The sequence below is a fragment of the Crocuta crocuta genome, unplaced genomic scaffold, assembly GCF_008692635.1.
Source record: "Crocuta crocuta isolate KB4526 unplaced genomic scaffold, BGI_CrCroc_1.0 scaffold274, whole genome shotgun sequence".
Taxonomy (NCBI): domain Eukaryota; kingdom Metazoa; phylum Chordata; class Mammalia; order Carnivora; family Hyaenidae; genus Crocuta; species Crocuta crocuta.
Window position 1 is genome coordinate 2,917,963 of NW_027530222.1, and position 24,334 is coordinate 2,942,296.

Consider the following 24,334-nt stretch of genomic DNA (forward strand, 5'->3'; position numbering starts at 1 on the left):
TTCATCCTTTTAATTTTTGACTTTATTCCTTGTATCAACAGGTTAAGAAAGTAAAATTCTCTTACATATTAATTTATAGATACTGTTACAAGCAGCACACAGAACACTGTTTCAGAGTAATATTCAGTGATCCCTTTAAATGCAGTTTGAATCTTTATTTTAAACTAAGTACAATAATTTAATACAATAAGCTAAACACACACAAAACTTGTGTATCTTGAACTATAAAAGTGGTTTCCACAACCATACATGGTTTTAGTCAAGTACACATTTCCACAATGAACAAATACTAACAAATATGTTAATAAAACACTATCCCAAATGCTTATCCTTCCATCAGCTTTTTAAGCAATATCATTCCTGCTACTGAAAACATTTATTTTTAGAGGCTTTAATCTAACCTGGGAAAATGAGTCCTCTTAAAACTTGACAACTAGTATATTATGAGCTCAAAAGGTTTTAAATCAAAAAAGCCTTCCAATACAGAAGAATTCACATGAATCTTTTAGTTAAAAAAAATTCTTATTATCTAAAGAAAAGAATATTAAACAACAAATATCTTAAGACAAACACTCCTACAAAAGACTGTTATTTTCTTGTATCTTCTCCCTAAAAAAAGCAAACCAGTTCACAATCCTTTAATAACTGCCTAGACTAATATAGATAAACACTCCTACAAAAGACTGTATTTTCTTGTATCTTCTCCCTAAAAAAAAAAGCAAACCAGTTCACTATCTTTTAATAATCTCTTAGACTACTGTAGTCTAAAAACTTTAGAAGACATGAAACACGTCTTAGCTATAATAGTCAAAGGTGCCCTTCAGATTTCATATATTAAACAGCTACAGTATAGCCTATACCTAATGGCACAAATACACCTAATACATAAATACTACTTCATCATTTAGACAGTCAAAAGTCAGAAGGAACTGCATGGTTTTCAAGGTACTTCAACTTACATGTGGTCATTAAAACCCAATAAGCAATTCAAGTATAGTAATATAATGGGAGACAATTCAAGGCTCAAATCTCTCTCTAAAATTAAAGACATGAAAATAAAAACTGAAAACTTTGTGTTCCTCCATCTTTCACCTTCATGGCTAGATACAGGGACCTTAAAGTGGAAAATATACAGTTATTGTATAGGGTTTCCCCAGAAGATAATGAAGCTTCAGAAAGTACAAAAGGTGTCAAGATCCATAGTTTGCCTCATCAAATGCTTTTCTAGCTCGTTTTAATTCTTCATTCATAGTAAGCAAGTCTTTAACTCTAGCAAACTTCCTTGGGTCCTTTCGAATCAAGAAAACGATGTCTTCAACTTGTACCCGACCTTGTCTTCCGATTGACATTGCCTTGTGAGTCTATTACAAAGAAATAAATTAATTTTTAAAAAACTGATATTTTACTTTTTACTTGCATTTATTTAACACTGGTGAGTTTGAAGATTTTCCCATCTAATTATAGCTATTCATTTGTGAATCATCTTTCTATTCATGTCCTTTGTCCACTGGCTACTGTGTTATACCAATGCTTCTCTTAATGCTTTATAGACATTTTTTAACACTAATGACATTAAAACTATAAAATTTATTGTTTCTTTTTCTGTTTTTTGATATACATAGTCTTTGTCTTCATTTGTATAAAATAATTCTATAATTTCGTTTTAACTGCACATTTCATTTAAGCTTTCTGTCTAGTAGCCAGAAACAGTGGTGAGTAAAAAAATAAATTAAATTATATAAGTAATAAATAAATAGNTGGGGAAAGTAAGTTTTAATAAGGCATTAAATAAACAAATTTGGGCACATCTAACCAATTAATATTATGAAGTCACTAAAAATATTTATAGAATATTATGCAATGACATGGAGAAAGTGTTCTACTTATCTAAGTGAAAAAGAAGGCTCTAAGACTAAATATACTATATGACTTCAATTTAATAAAATTTAAAAATGTGTGCAAAAAACCAAAAAATATTCATCAAAATCTTAGCATTAGTTTTCCAGATGGCAAAATTACAGACTTCTATTTTCTCTCCTGTACTTTGCTATAATTCCTAAATTTAACAAATATTACTTTTATAAATGGAAAAAACATTTTTTAAATGCATACTCTCTGATCCAGGAATTTTACTTCTATTATTCTATACTCAGGAAATAATCCATAACACACAGTAAAAATTCACAGGAACACAACCAAACTCAGTATTCCTATTCCTATGAATATGTCCAAGTAGGAGATGGGAGGAAATTTCATGATTATGGTCGTAAATATTTGGTTCAAAATAAATAATCTGTAACTAACTTATGCAAGAGAGAAATGGTTAAATATATTAGAAAATAACTTAAGTAAATATATTAGAAAATAACTTAAGTGAATTTTACCTAACTACTAAAATACTTGTGAATTTAGAAAATATGTATTATAAAACTCTGAGTAAAAGAAACGTTTACTATGATTACCACTGTTTGTAAGCACTGTATTCATTTTTAAAAAATACTGGGAAAGGAGATCTTACATTAGATGATGGGATTATGGCTAATATTTGTAAATTTTATTTAAGGATCTTATAATTATGTCCTTATAAATAAGATTCAGGAGAGGATAGAATATTGTGTGTACACATATACACATGAATATGTTTATATGTATATATTATATATATATTAAATAGTTTTTTAAGTATTTATTTATTTTGAGAGAGACAGTACTTGAGAGAGCGAGCAGGGGAGAGGCAGAGAGAATGGGAGAGAGAAAATCCCTAGCAGGCTCAGGTGCAAATTCCCAAACCATGAAATCATGACCTGAGCCAAAACCAAGAGTCAGACGCTTAACTGACTGAGCCAGGTCATGGTCTCACTGTCCTGAGACGGAGCCCCATGTCTGGCTCTGAAATCAGGCATGGAGCCTGCTTGAGATGCTCTCTCCCTCTCCCTCTGCCCTTCCCCCCCACATGTATGTGTGCTCCACTCCCCTTCTCAAAAATAAAAAATAAAATAAATAAAATAAATAAAATAAAATGAATTTCAAATCTATTACTCAATTAGCTAAGACCAATTACAAAAAAAAAAATCTTACCATTTCGGTGATGAACTCTATAACAAGGTCTTCAAGAATATCCACTGACTCAGTATAAGGATTCTGGTCATCCCCAAACCCATACATCATACATCGCACTGCAAAAGAACAATCATTTTTGTTTACTTGAGCAAGTTTAACAATTTTACCAATACCTTTTTCAAATTAGAAATGTACCAAGTAAGAGAAGATACTTGTATAAACATCTATTTACATTATATTTGTTGTCTACAAGTATGGATTTTGGTGTAAAAGATTTTTAACCACAATCTCATAATCAACTGTTCCTCCCTATCCTTCCCTAGTAGGAAATCCTGTTCCCTCCCAGCCACTGAACCCTGATACCAATATTCTTTCCCTAACCTCCATTATCTATTCACCAACAAACGCAGAATACCTTTAAATAGGAAACTCCATGCTGGGGACAGGATGAGTAGCAATGGCTCAGCCCTTACTGGGAGTGTTCTCTGTGTGTATGGAATGGGAGAGGGGAGAGGGGGCGGGGGGAGTAGGCAGTGGGGCATTGGAAAAGAGAAGGCAAAATCCTTTCTGATACTAACATAGGAAAAAGAACATGAGAAAAAGTGCTCTAATTACTTCTTATAGGAAGAACAGGGTAATCAAAAGGAGAAAGCAAGCTATGTAGAATCTTGACATTTCATTCCCTAGATCAATGCACTGCTAATAAAGTCCTTTCAGACTTCAACTGAAAGAACCATAGAAAATGCAAAAGAGAAGAAAGTCTAATACAGAGTAATAAAAATAGGTGCTAAGAGCTAAAACTTACATAGCCCTTACTATATATCAGGGATAGAGTTTTAAGCCTTTCACATAGATAACTTATTTAATCTTCACAACAATTCTTTGAAGTAGATACTATTATTATCCCTATACAACATAGGTGAGAAAATGGAAGCACCAAGCTAAGTGATTTTCCACACAGAGAGTAAGAGATGAAACCTGTTTGAATGCAACTGATCTGGCACCAGAGTCAATATTCCTACCCCAAACAGTATTACACTTCTTGGTAGTTTAAGGCAGATGGGATCCATGTGGATTCTCATCCTATAAACTCTCAGTTAGTCCATGGATAGGCTTTGAGAAAACCTTGAACCCTTCTGAAATTAAATGCAAAAATTTTATACATTATTTGTGCGTGCACATTTTTCTTGAAAGAACAATCCATTCTTAACAGTTCTGAAAAGGGTATATAAATGTTAAAAAAAAAAAAAAACTGTCATAGGTTGGAAATGTTTTGTATACGGACCTGAGTGGTAGTTATATGTAAATATGTAAAATTCATCAAGCTGTTCATTTAAGATTAATACAATTTATTTTAAGTATAGTAAAGAAAAAAAGGAACTCCTAGGACATTCCTAAAGGAAAAAATGAGGGGCGCCTGGGTGGCTCAGTTGGTTAAGCGGCCGACATCGGCTCAGATCATGATCTTGCAGTTCGTGGGTTCGAACCCAACGGGCTCTGTGCTGACAGCTCAGAGCCTGGGAGCCTGCTTCAGATTCTGTATCTCCCTTTCTCTCTGCCCCTCCCCCACTCCTGCTCTGTCTCTTTCTCTCTCAAAATTAAATAAATATTAAAAATTTAAAAAAGAAAAAAGGAAGAAATGAGTGCATTAAGAATAATTCCTATTTAGGAGAAGCAAAAGCTGGTGGAACTGAAAGGAGAATTAAGTAGATCAAGCCTGGGGAAGAAAAGAAAGAGGTGAATCGGAAGTTAGCCTGGGATAGAGGTATCGCTTGAGTTTAAACTGGTTGGTAAGAGCCTTTATGTCCAATTCAGGGAGTAGAAAACAAGTATTTTTTTTTTTTTCTCTTTTGGATTCTGACAACTTTTTGCCTTTTTTTTTTTTTGAGATAATTTCAGACTTATAGAAGAAATATAGTACAGAGTTCCTAAATACCCTACATCCACCTTCCCCTTATGTTTAACATCTTATATAACCAAACACATTTATCAAAACTAAGAAATTAACATTGGTACATACAGAACTTACTCAGATTGTATCAGTTTTTCAACCAATAAACCTTTTCCATTTCAAGATCCCACATTATTTATTTACCATGCCTCTTTACTTTTCACTGATCAGTGACAGTTTCTCAGACTTTTCTAGTCTTTTATCATCTTGACACTGTGAAAGAATATCGGTTAGTTATCTTGTAGAAGGTTCCCGAATTTGGGTTTGTCTGGAGTTCTTTCATGATGAGGTTGTGGGTACCCATTACTAACTAGAAAGGGTACCATAGAGGTAATGTGCTCTCATAACTGACTGAGCCACCCAGGCACCCCTTATGTGCTCTCTTATTGCATCACATGACGTTAATATATATTACTAGTGTTGCTGACTTTGATCATTTGGCTAACATTTTAGACATTACTTGTCTTCCAGGATTCTCCATTGTAAGCTTACTATTTTTCCTTAAATATTTTGAGTAAGATATTTTGTCATTAACATTTTGACTGGCATAATTCACCAGTATGTATATAAACTGCATACTCTTAAAGGGTTTGTAAAGACACAAATACCAGTGAATGCTTTGAAACTTTGTGTTACAGTAGCAAAAAAAAAAAAAAATGTTTTTAAAAGAAGATTTAGGAGAACAGATCTTGGCCAGTAAGATACATCTAGATTCAGGTAAGACCAGAAGGCTGTGAAAATTCCAAATTCTTATCATCACAAAAATAAAGTAATTCAAGTAGAACAGAGGTTTCTGCTAACAAGTGACTATGCAAACATCACACTGAGAACTCTGGTGTGGGAATCTCCTTCTTATGCTGATATAAGTAAAACCACATATAAATGGAGTATTCCAGAGATGGATTAAACAGTGGTCAACTTTAAGTGAGAAACTGAGATATGGAGGATTTCAGTCATTAAAAATATCAAAATAAAAAGACATAGTGACTGCAGTTTCAAGAGCATTTGGAAACGACTTAGTCTGACCCACCATAAATAAACCATATATTCATCTGTCAATACTCAGCCATAACTATATGTAAAGGACACAGCATGGAGAGTGCATGCTCAAAGTGCCTTTCACGGGCTGGCTTTGACCATCACTAGACACAGCAGCTCTCCCACTTGCTTGCCAAAAAGAGTCAAACCTGTCTACCAGGGAATACACTAGAGAACCAATACATTATAATCTCTATGTCACTGTAATGTCTTACACTGTTCACCATTTTTCTGTATTTTCCAATGCCTTAGGCCAAAGCCCCAACTTAATTCCTACCCTTAGCATCTGTTCCAGGATCCATCATAACCTTTGACTTCCTAGTCAAAGGAGTCCCTGCTCCTACTGCGGCAATCGTAAAGGACATAAAAAGTAATGGAGGTATGTTCCTAGGCCCTGAGTTGAAACACTGATCACATTTCCTCATTTTAAAACACTTGGTATTAAAAAAAAATACGGGGGCACCTGCTGGGAGCCTCACTGGCCTCGCTGGATGACAGTTACAGCGAGGAAATGGCAGCATTTGCACAGCTCCTGCCATGAGAAACCAAAAACTGAGATCTCCTTCTGCTACCACTGGCTCATGTTGGAAATGAGCCTGCTGGTATTGACCAGGCCTCACAATATTCCAAATCAGACTGATATTCCCCACACAGATTGCTCATAAGGAAAAGCATATTCCTGCCTCTTCAAATGAGATTTTAGATGAAAGCACTGTGGATGATTGTCAAAAGGCTCTTCCTACGGGCCTTGCAGATCCAAGACTTAGATAATAAAGGGGGTTAACACAAGAGTTACAATTGAGCCTGACCCTGAGACAAAGAGTCTAATTTAAGAGATAAGGGCAGAACCTAAGTTAATACTTACACCTTTTCTAACTGGTGATGTATGGCAGTCCCTTCCCTAAGGCCTACTTTCCGCAAACACCCTCCCTCACATTGGCAGCTGGGATGAGGATAGACTAGAGTAGCTAAAACATAACCCAAAAACAAAGGCCAACACATTTAGGGCCTCCATGGTGTTTACACATTCAGCATCAAGTCAAAAGTTTCCACAAACAACTTAGTAACCAGCTCAAAAACATTCGTCCTCTTGTGAGCCAGACAAAATGACTCCTAGCCTATCTATATGCAACTTAACCTACGTCTTAACGCTAGTGTTATTAACTTAGAACAAATATGTATGTTATCCTGTTTTTCACTAAGAACATCCTGTTATTTCCGTAGTTGTAAGATTTACTCAACCTCACTATGATTGGGGTAATTCTGCAAGAATACTTCTGAAAAACCTGTTCTTGTACACTTTTCAAAGCATCTTATCACAAAGAGCTTTCCACTGTAAAAATTCCTTTTTCTGATGTCATGTTATCATTTGACTTTTAAATAAAGACACCAAAACCGACAGGACAGAGATGCCTGCCTGGTGATCAGAAAGAATCTTGGGGTTCTCTCACTCTCTCTCTATACCGTCCATCCTTCAGGGACCCCTGGACCTGCTGGAGCCAGCCTCCAGCAGGCACCTACATAACTCAGTTGGTTGAGTGACTGACTCTTGATTTCAGCTCAGGTTGTGCTCCCAGGGTCATGGGATTGAGCCCCAAGTTGGGCTCCACGCTGAGCATGAAGCATGCTTGAGTTTCTCTGTCTCTAAAATAAAAATTTTTTTTAAATTGTGTACACACAATAGCCACCCACCCACATACAAACATATAAATTGGGGTTAGGAACATTAGTATCTATGATTCACAAGTTAAAACAATTTTATAGACAAGTCTGAGAATATAGTCCCTACAGAGAAACACATTCAGAACATTAATCTACTTTGAACAAACATGTCCAAAAGTTATCATATATAATTAAATCATTGTCAAATATTACTTACATTCTTTAGAAAAAAGTCTCTTCCTTTTACCCTGTCCACCTTCTGCACCTCCTCCAATTTCTTCATTTTCTTCCTCAAACTAGAAGTTAAAATGTATATACAGAAATGTCAAGCACTGCAATTGATTTTTAAATAATTAACGTTTTTTCCCACTTTCAACACTGATATGCTAGAAAGCCTAAAACAAGCAGCAAAAAATCATGAAACCTTAGAATTTTTGGAGCCTTAAAGACTATCCAGTTCAACCTTCCACTCAGTGCAGGAATGACTCTACAGTGTCCCTAACAAATAATCTTATTGCCTCTCCTAGAAGCGTTTCAATGACCACACTTTTTTTTTAAACCAACTAGTTAGCCTATTACTACACAGTTTTACTGTTAAGAGTGGTACTGAATCAAAGTAAGTAAAATAATCTTTATTGTTTATTAAGTATTGCTTACTTATACTGTGCTAGGAACTTTCTTCAGGTAAGCCTTAACCCCATTTTACGAAGTAAAAACCAAGGCTCAAAGTTAAGTAAATTGCTCATAGATAATAGAGATTTTGAAACCCAAATACCCTGACTTTCGGTCCATCATTCCCACCACTTTACAGTAAGTATATAGTTTTGTTACTAGTTGAAGTGTTGCTTCATTATTAGAGCTAAAAACATTAGCTTTGTCCTCTGATGATTCTCTAGGCGATTCAAAGAGTATCTGACAAATACCGACCAAAAGCAAAGGGCAAGGGGCCACCTTCCCACTCTTCCTTCACGTCCTGCCCCACATACCAAGACATGAATCGGAAGGGAAAGGCTAGGATAGCATCAAGTCCCCGAACTCTGTCCAGTGAATTCGCTAAGGAAAACTCCAGTGATTCTGAACTCGAGCTCCACTTCTACACCCCAGGGAGTGAAGAAAACAGTAGGTTTTAACAGTGGTGGTCACTCACAGTAGGATCTTCCTCCTCGTCTGCCATGCCACCAGCCAGCTTACACAGCTCCACCACCCAGCAGACAGAACTCCGCCGCCTCGCTCCCAGCGAGTTTTACTATTTCCGCGGCCTCACTTCCGGTGACGCGCAGGGAGGGGCGGGGCGGGGCGGGGCGGAGCCTAGTCCCGGCCGACCAGCTGGGGTGGAAAATGCGCCGAGACTAAGAGCGGACGGGAACCGGATTTAGGGAGCGAGGGCTGAGTTCTAGGCTCTGGGATCAAGATCACAGATTAATTAAACATTTTGCAAAGTAAACCATGGACTGGGGGGAGGAGGGGGAGGGGCGTGTGTCTCCTTGTGGCCCTGAATTTGGTTCTACATATCGAATAACCTCTTCCTGATTTGGGGCTGAGATGTTATGCATCGTTGGGGATTATAGCAGTCCTTCGGGGCTGCCCAAAGAGTGTACTTAAACGATTTTAACAATTTATAGTTACACTATTATTAATTGCCAAGCACTTTACCAGTTATCGGGCATGTTTTTCTTAGCTACTAGCTTTTAAGGGAGTGATAACCACTCCTTAGATTGAGGATTAAATATTTGTGCGGAGTTTTTTGATCAGAACAATCATTGGGAAAACCACAGGCCTTAGAAGGCTAAAGCTAGGGATATAAAATGTTCTGCAATGCGAGATATGATGCCACACAAGGAAAAGTGGTTCCACAATATTTCTGAGTGCCCTGCTAAACATTCATGCAAGTGAAAAATCTATAATCATCTGAACCTAGAACCTAACTTTGTTACCATATAGACACAAAGACGTCCTATGCTTTTAACTTACATTTAATTTTCTAGGAATGGAACTGTGAGATAATAGAAAAAAATATATATGGGTCTCTGCTGCCAGTTTCTGGCACAGAGCTCCTAAAACCCTTGCAATTTCCTTAGTGATAAGAGCATAGGAGCATCTTTTGTTCTCATGAGGCAGTTTAGGATGGGATCCTAGATGGGGGCTGGTCACCAGAAAGACCAAGCCATGATTAGAAGGTTAGAGTTTACTCCAGACAGGGGAGGGAAGCTGGAAATGTAGTTAATAATTGATCATGCCTACACGAGGCATACAAATCCCAGTAGTAGGGGTTTTGGAGAGCTTCCAGGTTGGGGAACATACCCACCTAGGAAGAGAATGACACCCCCCCCCCAACTCCACAAGGACAGAAGCTCTTCACTTAGGACCCTTCCAGACCTCACTCTCATCACATGGCTGTTCATCTAAGTAAATGTTTCCATGAGTTCTGTGAGGTGTTCTAGCAAATCCAAGGGGAGGAAGTCATGGGAACCTCTGATTTGTAGCCAAGTTGGACAGACACGTGGGTACTCGGGGACCTACCACTTGTAATTGGCATCTAAAGTGGGAAGCTGTCTCGTGGAACTGAGCCTTTAACCCATGGGATCTAACACTATCTCCAGGTAGATCGTGGCAGAATTGAATTAAATTGTAGGACACCCAGCTGGTGTCACAGAATTGTTTACCGTGGGAAAAGAAACCCACATTTAGTGACCAGAAGTGTCAGAAGTGAAGTGTCCTGTGTGAAAGTAAAGAGGAAAGATATACAGGGAAAAATGAACCTGAGTTTTTCCCAAAATAGCAAGTACTATAAAAGTAGAGGGATATTATACTTTGTTTTGTTTGGAACTTACCAAGAGCTGTGAACCATTTCAGGAAATAATGTCACCAAAGGTCACATCACTTGTAATAATTTGGGTAGCCCATACTCACTGGAAATTCTGCATTTGTAGCTCCCACATTCATGGTGATTCTACATATAGGCCCAAGCATCTGAAATCATTATACCCTCTAGTGTAGTCATGCCTGAGCAGCCACTTATGGAAACACATATTATAATTCACTGTATTTTACCTTTATATTACATTAGGGCATTATATATTGTTTTTAAATTATTGGGTAATTAGGTATATTTGTTATTTATTGTGTAACAAATTATCTCCAAACTTAGTGGCTTAAGAAAAACATCTATCACACACAAGTTTCTGTGGGTCAGGAATCTGGATGCAAGTTAGCTGGGCACAGTTTAGGTGGCTCAAGATCCCTGATATTGCAGTCAGGGTGTTGGCTAGGGCTGCAGTCTCATCTGAAGTACTGATGGAGAAGGATCCACTTCCAAATCCTGGTTGTCAGCAGGATTCAGTTCCTTTGGGTTGTTAGACTAAGGGCCTAGTTCTTCATTGGCTATTGTCAAAGGCCTCCCTCGATTTCTTGACACATGGTCCTCTCCATACGACAGCTTATAACATGGCAGCTGGCTTCAATTAGCACAGATGGGGGAGAGAACCAGGAACACTCAAGACACAGAAGCCACAGTTGTTTGTTTGTTTGTAACCTAACTTTGGAAGTGACATCCCATCACTTCTGTCCTATTCTGTTTACTAGAAGTCAATAATTGCAGCCCACACACAAGGAGAGGGGATTACACAAGGATGAGAATACTAGGAGGCAGGCATCATTGGGGGCTCTCTGAGACACTGCCCACCACCATAGGAGGTTATATTATCTGTGAATGTCATCGCAGAATAATAAAGAGACATTATAATACTTTTGTTATTTAAGGAAGATTGTTGACTCTGTTAGGGTTGAGGACTTCTGTGTTAGGTAGTGATGAAACTCTGGCCTTGTCCAGGGTTCGGGTATAAAACATTTATAGTGTCCATTATCCGGGGGCAGATAGATAAAATGCGCTGGATGCAGACCAAGAGGTACTAAGCAGCAATCAGAAGCAACAGACTAACAACATGGACAGAGCTTAGAAATACAGTGCTTAAAAAAAAAAAAAAGAAAAAGAAATACAGTGTTAAAAAGAAACATAATGAGATCTATAACAATACCATTTATGTAAATTAAATAGACATACACACAAAAAATAGATATTTTACAGAAACAAATGAAAAAGCATAGATATAAAGTACATTGAAAGGTTGTGGGGCAATGCACAGATAAACAGCAAGTGAAGGACTTTGGAAGGGCCAATTTCAATACTATGTCATGAACTGGAGACCACAGTAATTCAAACTTCTCCTTCTAAACCTGAGATCCAGAATATATAGGGAAGAAAATTCAGTTCTGAGCAGATCAGAAATAAAACACAGCGTGTGAAAAGTCCTTCCATAAGGACTTCCATAAGATATTTTGGGTGGATTACCAGAGCCAAGTTTGTTAGGTGGGGATGCAGGAAATGAGGCTGGAATGAAGCTGGAGTGTGAAAGGCCTGGAATGTTCTCTTCAGAGACTGAACTTCATACTGCAGAGTTCCTAGGAGGTCTTTAAGCAGAAGAAATGTGTGACCCTATCTTTTTAAAAAAAGATCACTTTAGCAAGGAGACCTAGGATGAGAGATGATTAGAACCTGAATTAAAAAGAAGGAACTTTCAAAGGTAGAATTTGCAGAACTTTGTGTCTGAGTGAATCTTAGAGCTATGGAGAAGTTTACACTAGATAGATGGAATGTGTTATTTAATATAAGCTGGAAAGTAAAATGGGAAAGCAACTGGGGGTGGGATGGGTAGGAGAAAATGAACTCGGTCTAAGAGTCTCAGATAGAAGCACAGGCCTGGAAATCCACAGAGAAATTAGGACCAAAGAAAATGGTACAGGAGACATCAACACAACGGTGATAATTTAAAGACTGCATAGGAACAAAGGCTGAGAGAGAAGGATGCCAAAGAGCAGATCCTTAGAAATGGTACATCAGGAAACAGAAAGACAGAAGGAATGGCCCAAGAGGTAGCATTGAAATAAATTTCTAGGCTTACAATGGAGCCATTCCTGCCCCTGGTGCCATGTCAGCAAATGGAAATGGAAATGCTCTGTTTGACCAGAAATGCAGATTCCTCAGCCAATCCCCAAATGCCAAGCCAACTCTGGGCCTTCTTCCTCCAACCACGGTTGCTTATCAGCCAGCCAATCAGATATTTTCGTTTTTCTCTTTCTTGTTGTTCATTCTTTATTATATAAAAAGCATTCTGCCTTCCACCCCATTTTGCAGTTCTTTGAAAGAAGACTATCTGCTTCATTAAGTATTCAAATCCAAGGTCTTTTAGTAAATCTCTTTAATCATTTTTAACAGTAGGAAAAGATAAAAGAAGAAAGATGAAAAGAAGAATATATTTTGAAAGCCAAAAGAAAAAAAATTCAAAAAGACGCAAGTGGTCAGGAGTGTTCTGTGTCACAGAGATTAAGGGTTTAAGAGATTTAAAACAATGCCTTGGATTTGACAATTAGGAGGTGGTAGAATTATCTGGACAAAATAATTTGAGGGCAATAGTGAAGATGGAAGCCAGATTATAAGTGGTTAAGGAATGAGTGTATAGTTGGACAGTGAAGGGTAGGAAAGCAAGGAGAGGAAAATAGCCTTAGAGGGCAGTAGGGTGAAGGAAGGTGGACTTTGAATGAATGATTACCAAATGAGTAAGGCTATGAATTTGTGCCTGACACTTAACTGCTAGGAAAAACCAGGCAAATGGAATGAGCTTCTAAAGAAAAGGTTAATGACAAAAGAGATTTGTTCACAAAAGAATGGAGTCGGTGGAGAGGCAGACAGCAGTAGCTGACAGAAAGAAGCCGTGGAGCTGAGTTGTGGGAGAAAAATTTGGATAGAAAGGCTGCAGGAGGGGCTATCAGAAATGAGGAGAGCAGAGACTGGGTGGTGGGCTTGAGGCATCTATTAGTGACGGGATGGGAGAGGGCAGGCAGGGAGTTCCAGCTAGACCCCAAATCCAGAAGCAGCACAGTCCCACATTCACCTCGCTGCCACTCTCACCCCTACACCTCAGGGTACACACCTCTGCTACTCACTGTTTGGGGCTTTAGGGAGGTAGTGTAATTTTTTTTAAGTGGCTTTCAGAACGTCCACAATAATCTTGTGCAATCTTAACCATATGCTTGTTTACTAAAGAACACCTATACTCCTTGGTTATACTAGCAGGCTCTGGGGGCAGATAAACTGGTTTTAAAATCCTACCTGTATTACTTACCAGCTATGTCACTTTTGAGACAACTTACTTGACCTCTCAATACATCCCTTCCTTATCTGTGAGATGGAGATTTTAACAGTTACTAACCTTATAAGGTTATTATGAGGCTTGGGTGCATTAACACCTATAAGATGGTTTGGGTTGTACCTGGCGTTTGGTAAACATTCTGTGAGTGTCAGCTGTTTTTGTTCAAGAATCTGCCACTATCAGCAGTTATCTTCTGTTCTCCTTCATGAACTCTACATTCTGGTTCCACAAGACCACATTCAATTATTCATGCAACAAATATTTAGCAAGCACCTGTAAAATGTGCAGTGCTTGTATGGGACTGTGAATAAAATGAAAAAACAATGAAAATGCACAGTCCCAGGCTCATGAATCTTTTTTTTTTTTTAATGTTTTATTTATTTCTGAGAGACAGAGAGAGGCAGCGTGAGCAGGGGAGGGTCAGAGAGAGAGAAGACACAGAATCTGAAGCAGGCTCCAGGCTCTGAGCTGTCAGCACAGAGCCCTACACGGGGCTCAAACCCACGAGCTGTGAGATCATGACCTGAGCCGAAGTCGGACACCCAACCGACTGAGCCACCCGGGTGCCCCTCCAGGCTCATGAATCTTACAGTGTAGCAGCGGGGCATAAACTAAACAGATATTGTATGCTCTGATAGTTTATAATGGGGGGAGGCAGCCCACGAAGATCAGAGATGCCTTCCTTGAGCAAGTGAGGTTTGAGCTGACACCTGACTGAGGGATGGAATTAGCCAGTGAAGGAGAAAGGGAAGAGTGTGCTGTGCCTCAAACTTGTCCTGTGGGTTCCTATCTCCAGGCCTTTGATCACTGAACACCTTATCCACTAGAATACCTCTCTTTTATTGAAATGCTACATGCCTTTCCAGCCCAACTAAAACGTGCTTCTCCACTAAGCCTTCCCTGGGCTCTCCAGCCAAAACCACTTTCTCTTTTACACTCCCACAGCACTTAATTTTCGTTTTCTTCTTTTTTTTTTTTCTGGTTATTTATACACACAACTTATCTTGTCTAGTAAATCTTATTAAAAATGGAGTGTTTCTCATTCATCTTTGAGCTCCCAAAGGCTAGCACATTCCTTAGGCTTAGAAATCCCGGAACAAATATTTGTAGCATAAATTAATGCCTGTTTGACATCCCTTTTCAAATATGTTGTAATTCAAATGAAGCTATTGTGGCAAGCTGTGCCTTTGGGACTGAACTTACTCTTTGGTTAAACCAGAATGCCACAGTCAGTCATGGTCCCAATACTGATGAGTGTTCACCACAGTGACCACAACAACCCTAACAAACAGGCCACTGTTCTTGACTGGCAGGTGTTTGGCAACAACGGCCTGTCTCCTCATGGAGGCTGAAACGAACTGAGGAGGGACTGTCTGAACTGAGCCCCTAGTCAGTGGGGCTCTATTTATTCCTTGCAGTTTGGCTGCAAGAGCCAGTGGCCCGGGCTTTGACCTGATGTGAGGCTATGATGTTTTCCCAGTGTGACAGACACACTAATGCTTGGAACAAAACCATCATAGATTAGTATCAGTGGAAAGTATCCTCATTTGAGGCAGTGTGAAAACAAGGGGAAGGGGGCTTTGAAGTCGGACAGACTTGGGTTTGGATCCTAACTGGACGTGGGATGTCACCTATGTCCCTTGAGTCTCAGATTTCTCATTTTAAAAATATTCTGCAGGAGCTCCCAGGTGGTTCAGTCGTTTGAGTGTCCAACTGTTGATTTCAGTTATGATCCCAGGGTCGTGGGATCGAGCCCCACATAGGGCTCCATGCTGAGCGTGGAGCCTGCTTAAGATTCTGTCTCTCTGCCTCTCTCCCCACCTCACATTCTCTCTCTCTAAACAAACAAACAAAAAATAATAAAAATAACCTGCAGAAGTATGAAGATCAAAGATAATGTCTTTATATACATAATCCCTGTGCTTTATTAAATGTGTTTATTCATCTATTGTCCCCAATACAGAGACTTCTTTTTGCCTCTATTCCTGCAAAACCTAGCAAAGTGTTCAGTAAATAGTAGACACTGGTTAATATTTTTTAAACAAATCAACAACAACAACAACAGTAGTAACTAGCATTTATGGAGCACTTACTTCATGCCAGCTATTGTTGTAAACAGTAATTCATTTAAACTTCAACAACCCTAGAAAGGAGCAACCAATACAACCCAATTTTAAAGAGAGAAAACAGAATATAATAGTCTTAAATATAAAATTCTTAAAAAAATTTTTTTTAATGTTTATTTTTGAGAGAGACAGAGCGCAAATGGGGGGGTAGCAGAGAGAGAGGGAGACACAGAAACCGAAACAGGCTCCAGGCTCTGAGCTGTCAGCACAGAGCCCAATGCGGGGCTGGAACTCACGAATTGTGAGATCGTGACCTGAGCCACAGTCGGTCGCCCAACTGACTGAGCCATTCAGGTGCCCCAAATATAAAATTCTCAATATAGCAAGTTTTCAAACAAAGATCTGGTGAGATTAATTTTATTCAATAGAAAAGCTAAAATGCTTTAAAAAACCTGGAAAAGAAGAAATGTAGTAGAGAGAGAAGAAAGGTCATAAATGTAAAAAGTGGGAAGAAAGAGTAGGAAGAAGAAGAGAGACACATGGAAAAAGAAGAAACAGAAATGCGTAAGTTCTGAGCAGTGTAAAAAAATAACTACTTAATCAGGGTAAGACATTGTCCTTTGAAATAGTAATTAGCCAACTAAACAATCACTCTTCTCTGCCCTTAACTGTAATTTCTTTGTCCTCAAACTTTATTCCTAAATTCTGAGCGTGATGGGGGAAAAAGATATCTTTCAGAGAATGACAAAAAATTGGAGTGCAATTTATTTTTTATTGACATGCTACATGCCTTTCCAGCCTCTAGTACAAAATAAGGAGATAGACATATCACCAAAAGAGTAAATGGCCTGAGGGGCGTCTGGGTGGCTCAGTTGGTTGAGCGTCCGATTTTGGCTCGGGTCATGATCTCAGGGTTCTTGAGTTCAAGCTCCAAGTCAGGCTCTGTGCTGACAGCTCAGAGCCTGGAGTCAGCTTCAGATTCTATGTCTCCCTCTCTCCCTACCCCTCCTCCACTGGCACTCTGTCTCTTTCTCTCTCAAAAATAAATAAACATTAAAAAAAATTTTTTTAAAGAGTAAATGGCATCAGCCAAAACTGTGAAAGCAAAGAGTACATCTGAAGAACACAGAAAAGTCTTTTCACAACTGAAGCTGAAAGTCTACACAGCAGAATGGTGGAAAATGCTGCAATAAGGCCATGAATAGCAGGTAAGAAATTCAACAATATTTACCAGGCAGTGGTTCCCGTTACAAGAAATAGCAGTTGTGATTTGGAGCAAAATTTTCTAGCCCTTAGTTCAGAAAACCAGAATTACTGTTTGAGCATGATACTGGGTATCTTATGATAAAGCTCACTTTATCTCTAAAATAGGGTAATAAGGCACTTGTGAGGATTAAATAAGATCATACAAAAAGGTGTGTTTGGCTTTTGAAACGTCAAAATGTTATATACTAATGTAAGTTTTCACTACTGGAGGATAAAATTGATGCTTCAAGAAGACTGAAAAGGTAAAACCACTAACATGATGGCTGCAGGATTGAAAAGGGAACAATCTGACATTTTGAAAAAAGTTAGTTAACTCAAAGATAATTTACAAATTTAAACTTTAGTGATTAGGAGGAAAAGAATATTAACACTACAACCTGGGAAATTGGTGAGAAGGAATTGCGTTTGGCTTTAAACATTTCAGATATCAGGAGAATATCTATTAGAAATGTAGGGCTGGAGCTTGGATAGGACATCAATTTGAGAACTCTACAAAGATGAGGTACTGGGTGGCTCAGTTGGTTTAGTGTCCGACTTCAGCTCAGGTCATGATCTCATGGTTTGTGAGTTTGAGCCTGAGTCTCAAAACAAAATATTTAAAAATATATTTCAAAAAAGAAATTTCAAAGAGGTAGCAGTTGAAACCATGAACAGAATAGTTCACCAAGTGAGAGTTAATAATGAGAAAAAGAGGGTGCAGGTTTCTTAGGAACATCTATGTTTAGGTAGAAGAACTTGAATAAAGAGAACAATTAGGTGCAGGTCAGGGAGGCTAGCACAGTTCAACAGGATCCAAAGCACAGAATTTTTTTTAGCTGAAGATGAGCTATATGATTAAATCCAAATTGGTGAACATGAATTTATTTAGGACTTGGTTTGGGTTCTATCCAGCCATGGTGCAGGGAGTTAACAGTCAGTTGCTAGTAATATTAGTGCTGATGTTGTTTTAAATAGCTATTGATGAAAGGTTCAAAGGCCAAGACAATTAGGGAAAACTCAATTATTTTTGAGTGATCCTAAGCAGTTCATTTGGGCAGGGGGATTTGTGTGTGTATGTACATGCATTAACATATCTAGCCTTGTCTTAGATTTTGTCCCCTATATCTTTTTTTTTTTTTTTTCTTTTGCATTGATGCGTAATTTTTGCAAGGAGTTTGTCTTCCATCAGACTTTTTGTGGCTTGCCTCTCTACTCCAGCTCTTAGAAGGAGGCATTTTGGTAGCTTTTTTTTTGTAACCAAGCCGGCTGCAGTCAGCAGATGGCACTGCAGCAAGAGGGGCACAGAGCTCCTTTGGGACCTTGTCAACCGCTATAGACTGGTAACCTTACTTACAATTTCAGCCTGGGAAGACTGAGTCGCACTTTTGCCCTTATTTTAATAAAGCAGGTCGAGCAGTGCACAATTAAAGATTTTGATTTACAGAATGGAACCTACGGCTTTGTCTCTGTCTCTCTTACGTCATCATTAAACTGGTATCTTTCCTCAGCTTGTGAAAGTTTTGTGAGAAGCGCCGTCCAGATATTGCCAAATTCTGGTTAAAGTGGCCAACTTGACCCCAGCATTTAACTAAACGCAGGAGATCATCGAGGCTCTCCTTAAAGTTTAAAGAAATATCCACAGAAACAAACAGGCAATTATCTGAATATTTCCCGACAGAGTGGAGCTTTAAGATCTGAAATATACGTCCTGTTTCCGTTATGTTTCTTATCTCATTCCGAAAGTTCAGGCGGAACCTAATTATTCTGACTTCCATTAGGAGTAAGAAAGAAGTGACTAGGTCACTTATTTCTCAATAAAAATGGGGGGAGGGTAATTCTGTTATATCTGATAGCAAAAAGGAAGGAAGAAAGGAAGGAAAGAAACGAAAGAAAGAAAAGGAAAGGAAATAAAGGGGCCACAAACCAAAAGCGGTCCTGGAGCCCGCAGGAGCCGCCTCATGACCCCTGCTGTCAGGGTTCTCTTAACTGGAAGCGCGGGACCGTGACCTCTTCATCACAGGAAGGCTGCTGTTGCGTACACACACACAAACACACACACACCGACACACACACCAGCTGCCACAGCGCAAAATAAAGTGCAAAGCTGCAAGCTTTACCTTTCCAACTACACTGACGCGAAAGGTCAGGTTACACCCCCAGCACCACTGCTGCAAGGACGCGCAGAAGAAAGCTGGTTACCATGGCCACTTAGGAAGCCTCTCGGACTGCGCTCTTCTTAGGCTTGCGACCGCGAGCAAGCGCCACGACCCACACCAGTCCCGTAGCTTGGGAATCAGCTAGCCACTCCTGATTGCGTTCGGCGCTCGCCTCTCTGCCCTTGCGCCTGCGTACTACGCGTCCTACCCGTCGCCGCGGCCCCGATCGGGAAGTGTCAACACGGAGCTGGGTTCCCCAGTCTTCGCCGCTGCCACCCTCAGCTGATCCCGGACCCTCTAGCCAGGCCCGGGCCCAGCCGCCATGACGAACGGTGAGAGCCAATGCCCAGAGTGCAAAATGGGAGTAAAGGACGAGGGGAAACGTGGCGGGCGGGACCCGGACTGACGTGGCCATTCTCCCCGCCCCCTCTCAGCCTAGCCCTACCTGGCCTCTCGGCGCCCCTAACGCTCGTCCGCCAAGTCTTTCCGCGGGTCCCCCCGTCCTGTGCCCGTCTAGAAATGTATATCATTATGTGCCCACGTCCCGGGTCTCTACCCCGTACTTTCTCTTTCTCCTTCCTAGAAGTTCGATTTGGCCCTTGCAAGACTCTTGGGCATGCCAGGCTCGGTTGAACTATTGCTTTAGCACCAGGAAAAGGAGAGGACCCTCCTCCCAGCCCCCTACGTAGGCTTGTCGGGAGGATCAAGAAATCACGGAGAATGTCAAGCCTCACATTTTTTGGAAGGAAATACTACTAAAAAAAAAAAAAAAAAGTTCGCCAGAAAGCTATCTTATGTTTGATTCTAAAGTCCTGCCTGGGTGATCCCACCCGGAGACCCTGGCTAGTGTTACAAGGGTTGGATTTAGACGGTGCCTCTTCTAAACGATGTGGCAATTGCAACCCTGTTTATCCGACCTAATTTTCCAGACATCTTCATACACTTTATAGAGATGATTTACGGAATTTCAGGGACGGGCAGGAAGCAGGGCTTTTATGGTCTTTAGTCAACTTTACAGGAAAGAAGAGGCCTCTTGGTATGATATGAAGGGTACAGGAAAGCATCTCTCAAAAGTACATTTTCTGTAAGCCTGGCAGTGGAGACTCAAATTTCACCTCCATGTGAGTTTGGCATTGTCTGCAAGAATTTGTAAAAGAGTAACACATTAAGGTATCATTCATCATAAGAACTTAGTGTATGTGTTGATTTACTGGACATTTTATCATATGACACCTGGCTGTGAGATAGTTTTACTGGAGAGAGATAGACTGGTCCTGAACTGGCAGATATTGTGTAAAATATCATTTTGGAGCTTCGTGGGTAAGTCATAGGTCTGAGGTTACTAAGCACAGTATCAGAAGTTACATTACCAGAAGGTACTTCACCTGGAGGAAGAAGTCATCTGAACCAGGAAATAGCATCTGATGCATAATAATTACTAAGTAATTTTTAGTTACCCTCCCTCCTTTTGTGATCTGATTTTTTTTTAGTTGCCTCATGTGCTTACATGAACAAGAAATAGCTTATTTTACATATGTAAGAAATAGAACTAATTGTTGAAAGCCTTTTTTTCACAAATGTTCCACTATGTTGAAGCCTCAGATACTTTTTTTTTTACAAGAATCTTTTGCTATCCTAACAGAAATTTGGTTTGTAAGTAGAATACTATGCATGAGGTGTGATATAAGCATAGGATAATTGTAGTTTTATGAATTTTTTAAAACAATTTTTTAATGTTTATTTTTGAGAGAGAGAGAGGGAGACACAGAATCCAAAGCAGGCTCCAGGCTCTGAGCTTTGAGCACAGAGCCTGATGCAGAGCTTGAATTAACAAACCGTGAGGTCATGACGTGAGCTGAAGTCGGATGCTTAATGGACTGAGCCACCCAGGCACCTCTGTAATTTTATGAATTCTAACTCTTGCTATTTCCATTAAGCTTTACTTTTTGCTTTAATGTATTCATCACCAGCAAATGCAGATTGGAGAGACTTGGGTAAACATCTAGCTCTCCTTTATCACAGGAGTGATTTATCATAAATACTTTACACATAAGAACATGTGTACTTTCCTCAGCTCAGGCTCCAAGGATTCTTACGCCTCTCTCAACCTGTTATCACTACTGGCCATTCCTGGGAGGTTGATTCTGCATAAAACTGATACCCTCTTCTCAGGACTTGTAGTTCTTGAGAAAGAGGAGGAGATGGTGCAGTGAAATCTGTACAGGGCTTGTCTACAAGCAGTTTGAGGAACGATAAAGTAACTTTGTTAGTCCCAGGATTTGGGCTCCCTCTTATCAAGAGTTGGCATTCTCAGTTGTGTTTATTGTCTTGATGTTATATCACACTGTTCTTGAGTTCTGAAGTGAGTTCACCTGTCGCAAGCAAGATTAGCACCAAAGGTTTGGGTGTTTGTTTTTTTCTTTCTATAACAGTGTACTCGTTGGATGGGATCCTGGTATTTGGTTTGCTTTTTGTTTGCACCTGTGCTTACTTCAAGAAAGTACCTCGTCTCAAAACCTGGCTGCTATCGGAGAAGAAGGGAGTTTGGGGTGTGTTTTACAAAGGTAAGATTGTAGCTGGATAGTAAGGTGCTACAAAGTAGGGGTGGGGATAGGCTGCATTGTATTTGGTTCCACATTTACGTAATTGTTTATTTTAGCATCAGGTAATTTTAATATTCTCCGTGGAGTAAAAATAGATAAGTTAAAGAATTTTAGATTGGAGTATTTTCCCCATGAAAAGTTTTTATGAATTTCTGGGAAGAATATATTGGAGTCTCTTATAAGTTTTGATTTCATTAACTCAGAGGCTTTTTCATTTTTTTATTATAGATAAATCCTACCTATCTAAATCTCTTTTCAAAATAGAGCAAAATATAAACAAACAGTATATTCACCTAGAACCTAGAGCTTAAGGATAGTATTTAAATGCATTCCTGGGTGGGTTCTTGAGAACCCTGATAGGTCTCTTAACTAGAGATTTCAGAGTATCATCTTGAAAGTGAGGACTTACATGAAGGGCAAGGTGTGATTTCTTTTCTCTTTCTACTTTGGTCTGCCAGCCGCTGTGATCGGAACCAGGCTGCACGCTGCCGTGGCAATCGCCTGTGTTGTAATGGCCTTTTACGTGCTGTTTGTAAAATGAATTCCAAAGCACCCATCTCATCAGCTGCCAACCAAGAGGATGAGGGTGAAGAACCTGTCCGGGGCCTGGGCCCAGCGTAAGAGAGCTCAACTAAAATCATCCGAGTCCCCAAGATGACACCACAGCATCTGCTCCTGCCATATGTGGGGAAAACTCCTCATGGTTACAAACATTATTTATGCTTCAGGGGACTTGAGGAAGCCAACTTCCTTTGATCTGTGTGTGAATCAGTTCTCAGCAGACAGCATATAATGTCCAGATAAATTACACCCCACGGTGATAAGATTACATATACCTCCTGCACAAAAACCTGTCACCTATTTTGTTCTTCAGTCCCTCATCAGGAGCTTTTCAAACAGAGACTCATTAGGGAAGGACATAGGCTGTGTTCACACCTCTTGGAAGGAGAGAGAATTTTCAAGACTTGACTTTTCTTTTTCGCTTTTTTATTTGCATTNATACTCCTCTGGGAATATAAGAGAGGCCTGGTCCTCATTGGAAAAAGAGAACAGATGATAGTTGTGCTAGGTGCTGGCAGCCCAAGAGTTTGCCAAGAAAATCTGGGCCTACGTAAGATTTGAGAATTATCTGTCTGGGATGAGACCAGAAAGCGGTAACTTAGATAGGGAGAAATGTTCTGTTCACCAGTAGCCCCAAAGGAGATTTCACGCCATCAAATGGTATATGGAAACTAAATCTACTGTTGCAATTTTTCTAAAGCCTTTTTATATATTCTAAATTACTGAGTGCTAAGTAGTGTTACTCAGTTTTAAATGCCATCACTAGGGGAAAGAGAAAGTATTGAGGAAACAATTTTTAATATATTTGCAGTTAGGGTAAAAGAAATCTAGTATATAATTCATACACTAGTAAAGTCATCCAGTATAAGGATTTATTGTGATGTTAGTTGGACATTTTGTCATGTTGTCCAAGACACAGCCTTATTCTGTGTTTAAGTCTGGATTATAATGGCAGTTTTTAATTGGTTACTTGTTTTTTCTTGGGCGACTCTTAGTTTTTCTCATATTGCAGTACTTTTTAGCTTTTCCCTTAGAAATTCTTTGTATTATAAAAACACGATAAATTCAAATGAGAGAAGTTGCTGATATTCATAGGCACATTTGGATAGTTCACAGAATCCATGATTAAAATGAGGGTGTTTTCTAGAGTAAAGGAAAACCGATGTTTGCAAGGGAGATTGATGGGCTTTTCCATGGAGTATGGTAACTCTTGCGCAAATCATTTTAGATGACTCAACATTTGAAGGGACAACTTCTCTGTTAAAAAAGAAAAGAAAAAGAGTTGGTCTAAAATTACATTACTGTAAAAAGCAGGCATAGACATAGCCAACTGAATCGTCCATTACAGTAAAACCTGACTGTGGACACGTTAGCTGTGGTTGACCCCTGTGTGGCAGGAAATTGTCGTTTTGTCTTATCCCCAAAGAAAAGCTGCTAGGAAGTTTAGGTTCCAAAACAGGTAGTTTAGTGCTTTGAGGGTTTCTAGAGGTGTAGCAAGTCACCAAGTTAAACACTACACATCTCATCCTCTCAGAGTTGTGCTTTTATCTCTTCGGGAATTGGCCCACAGGGTACATTTCAATGATTAGTATGTTTTCCAGTGTCCCTTCTGAGGATGTTTCACACGAGGGAAAGGAAATCTATTGGAACAGAAAGGAAGAGTTACACCTTGTAGGTGTGAATTTGGCCCTGGTGGCCAGCAGGAATGCCACTCCCTGGAAATACAGGTTCAGCACGTTTTGCACTTGTTATTTTGTAGCTTTAATGACTTGTTTTCCAACGGGGC

The 24,334-nt window shown here is 39.4% G+C and overlaps 2 protein-coding genes across 2 annotated transcripts; one reads left to right on the forward strand and one right to left on the reverse strand.

Annotated features, from left to right (window-relative positions):
• Positions 1 to 19,645, reverse strand: TAF13 (TATA-box binding protein associated factor 13). The gene is made up of 5 exons (XM_077765570.1): positions 19,346 to 19,645; positions 8,859 to 9,111; positions 7,929 to 8,007; positions 3,079 to 3,176; positions 1 to 1,361 (listed from the first exon to the last, which is right to left on the reverse strand). Exons 2-5 carry the CDS (start codon positions 8,883 to 8,885, stop codon positions 1,191 to 1,193), a joined length of 375 nt encoding a protein of 124 aa, XP_077621696.1. The 5' UTR covers positions 8,886 to 9,111; positions 19,346 to 19,645; the 3' UTR covers positions 1 to 1,190.
• On the forward strand, positions 19,623 to 22,979 carry TMEM167B (transmembrane protein 167B). Its single transcript, XM_077765571.1, has 3 exons — positions 19,623 to 19,716; positions 21,817 to 21,948; positions 22,446 to 22,979. The coding sequence occupies exons 1-3, from the start codon at positions 19,707 to 19,709 to the stop codon at positions 22,526 to 22,528; spliced, it is 225 nt and encodes a 74-aa protein (XP_077621697.1). The 5' UTR covers positions 19,623 to 19,706; the 3' UTR covers positions 22,529 to 22,979.
• The last annotated feature ends 1,355 nt before the right edge of the window (positions 22,980 to 24,334 follow it).

Coding starts and splice junctions, on each gene's coding strand:
- TAF13 (XM_077765570.1), bottom strand. CDS start 8,885: ATGGCAGACGAGGAGGAAGATCCTACT. Junction 8,008..8,858: donor ACGAGGAGGAAGATCCTACT/GTGAGTGACCAC, acceptor TTTAACTTCTAG/TTTGAGGAAGAAAATGAAGA. Junction 1,362..3,078: donor TAGAGTTCATCACCGAAATG/GTAAGATTTTTT, acceptor TCTTTGTAATAG/ACTCACAAGGCAATGTCAAT.
- TMEM167B (XM_077765571.1), top strand. Junction 21,949..22,445: donor TTGGGGTGTGTTTTACAAAG/GTAAGATTGTAG, acceptor TTGGTCTGCCAG/CCGCTGTGATCGGAACCAGG.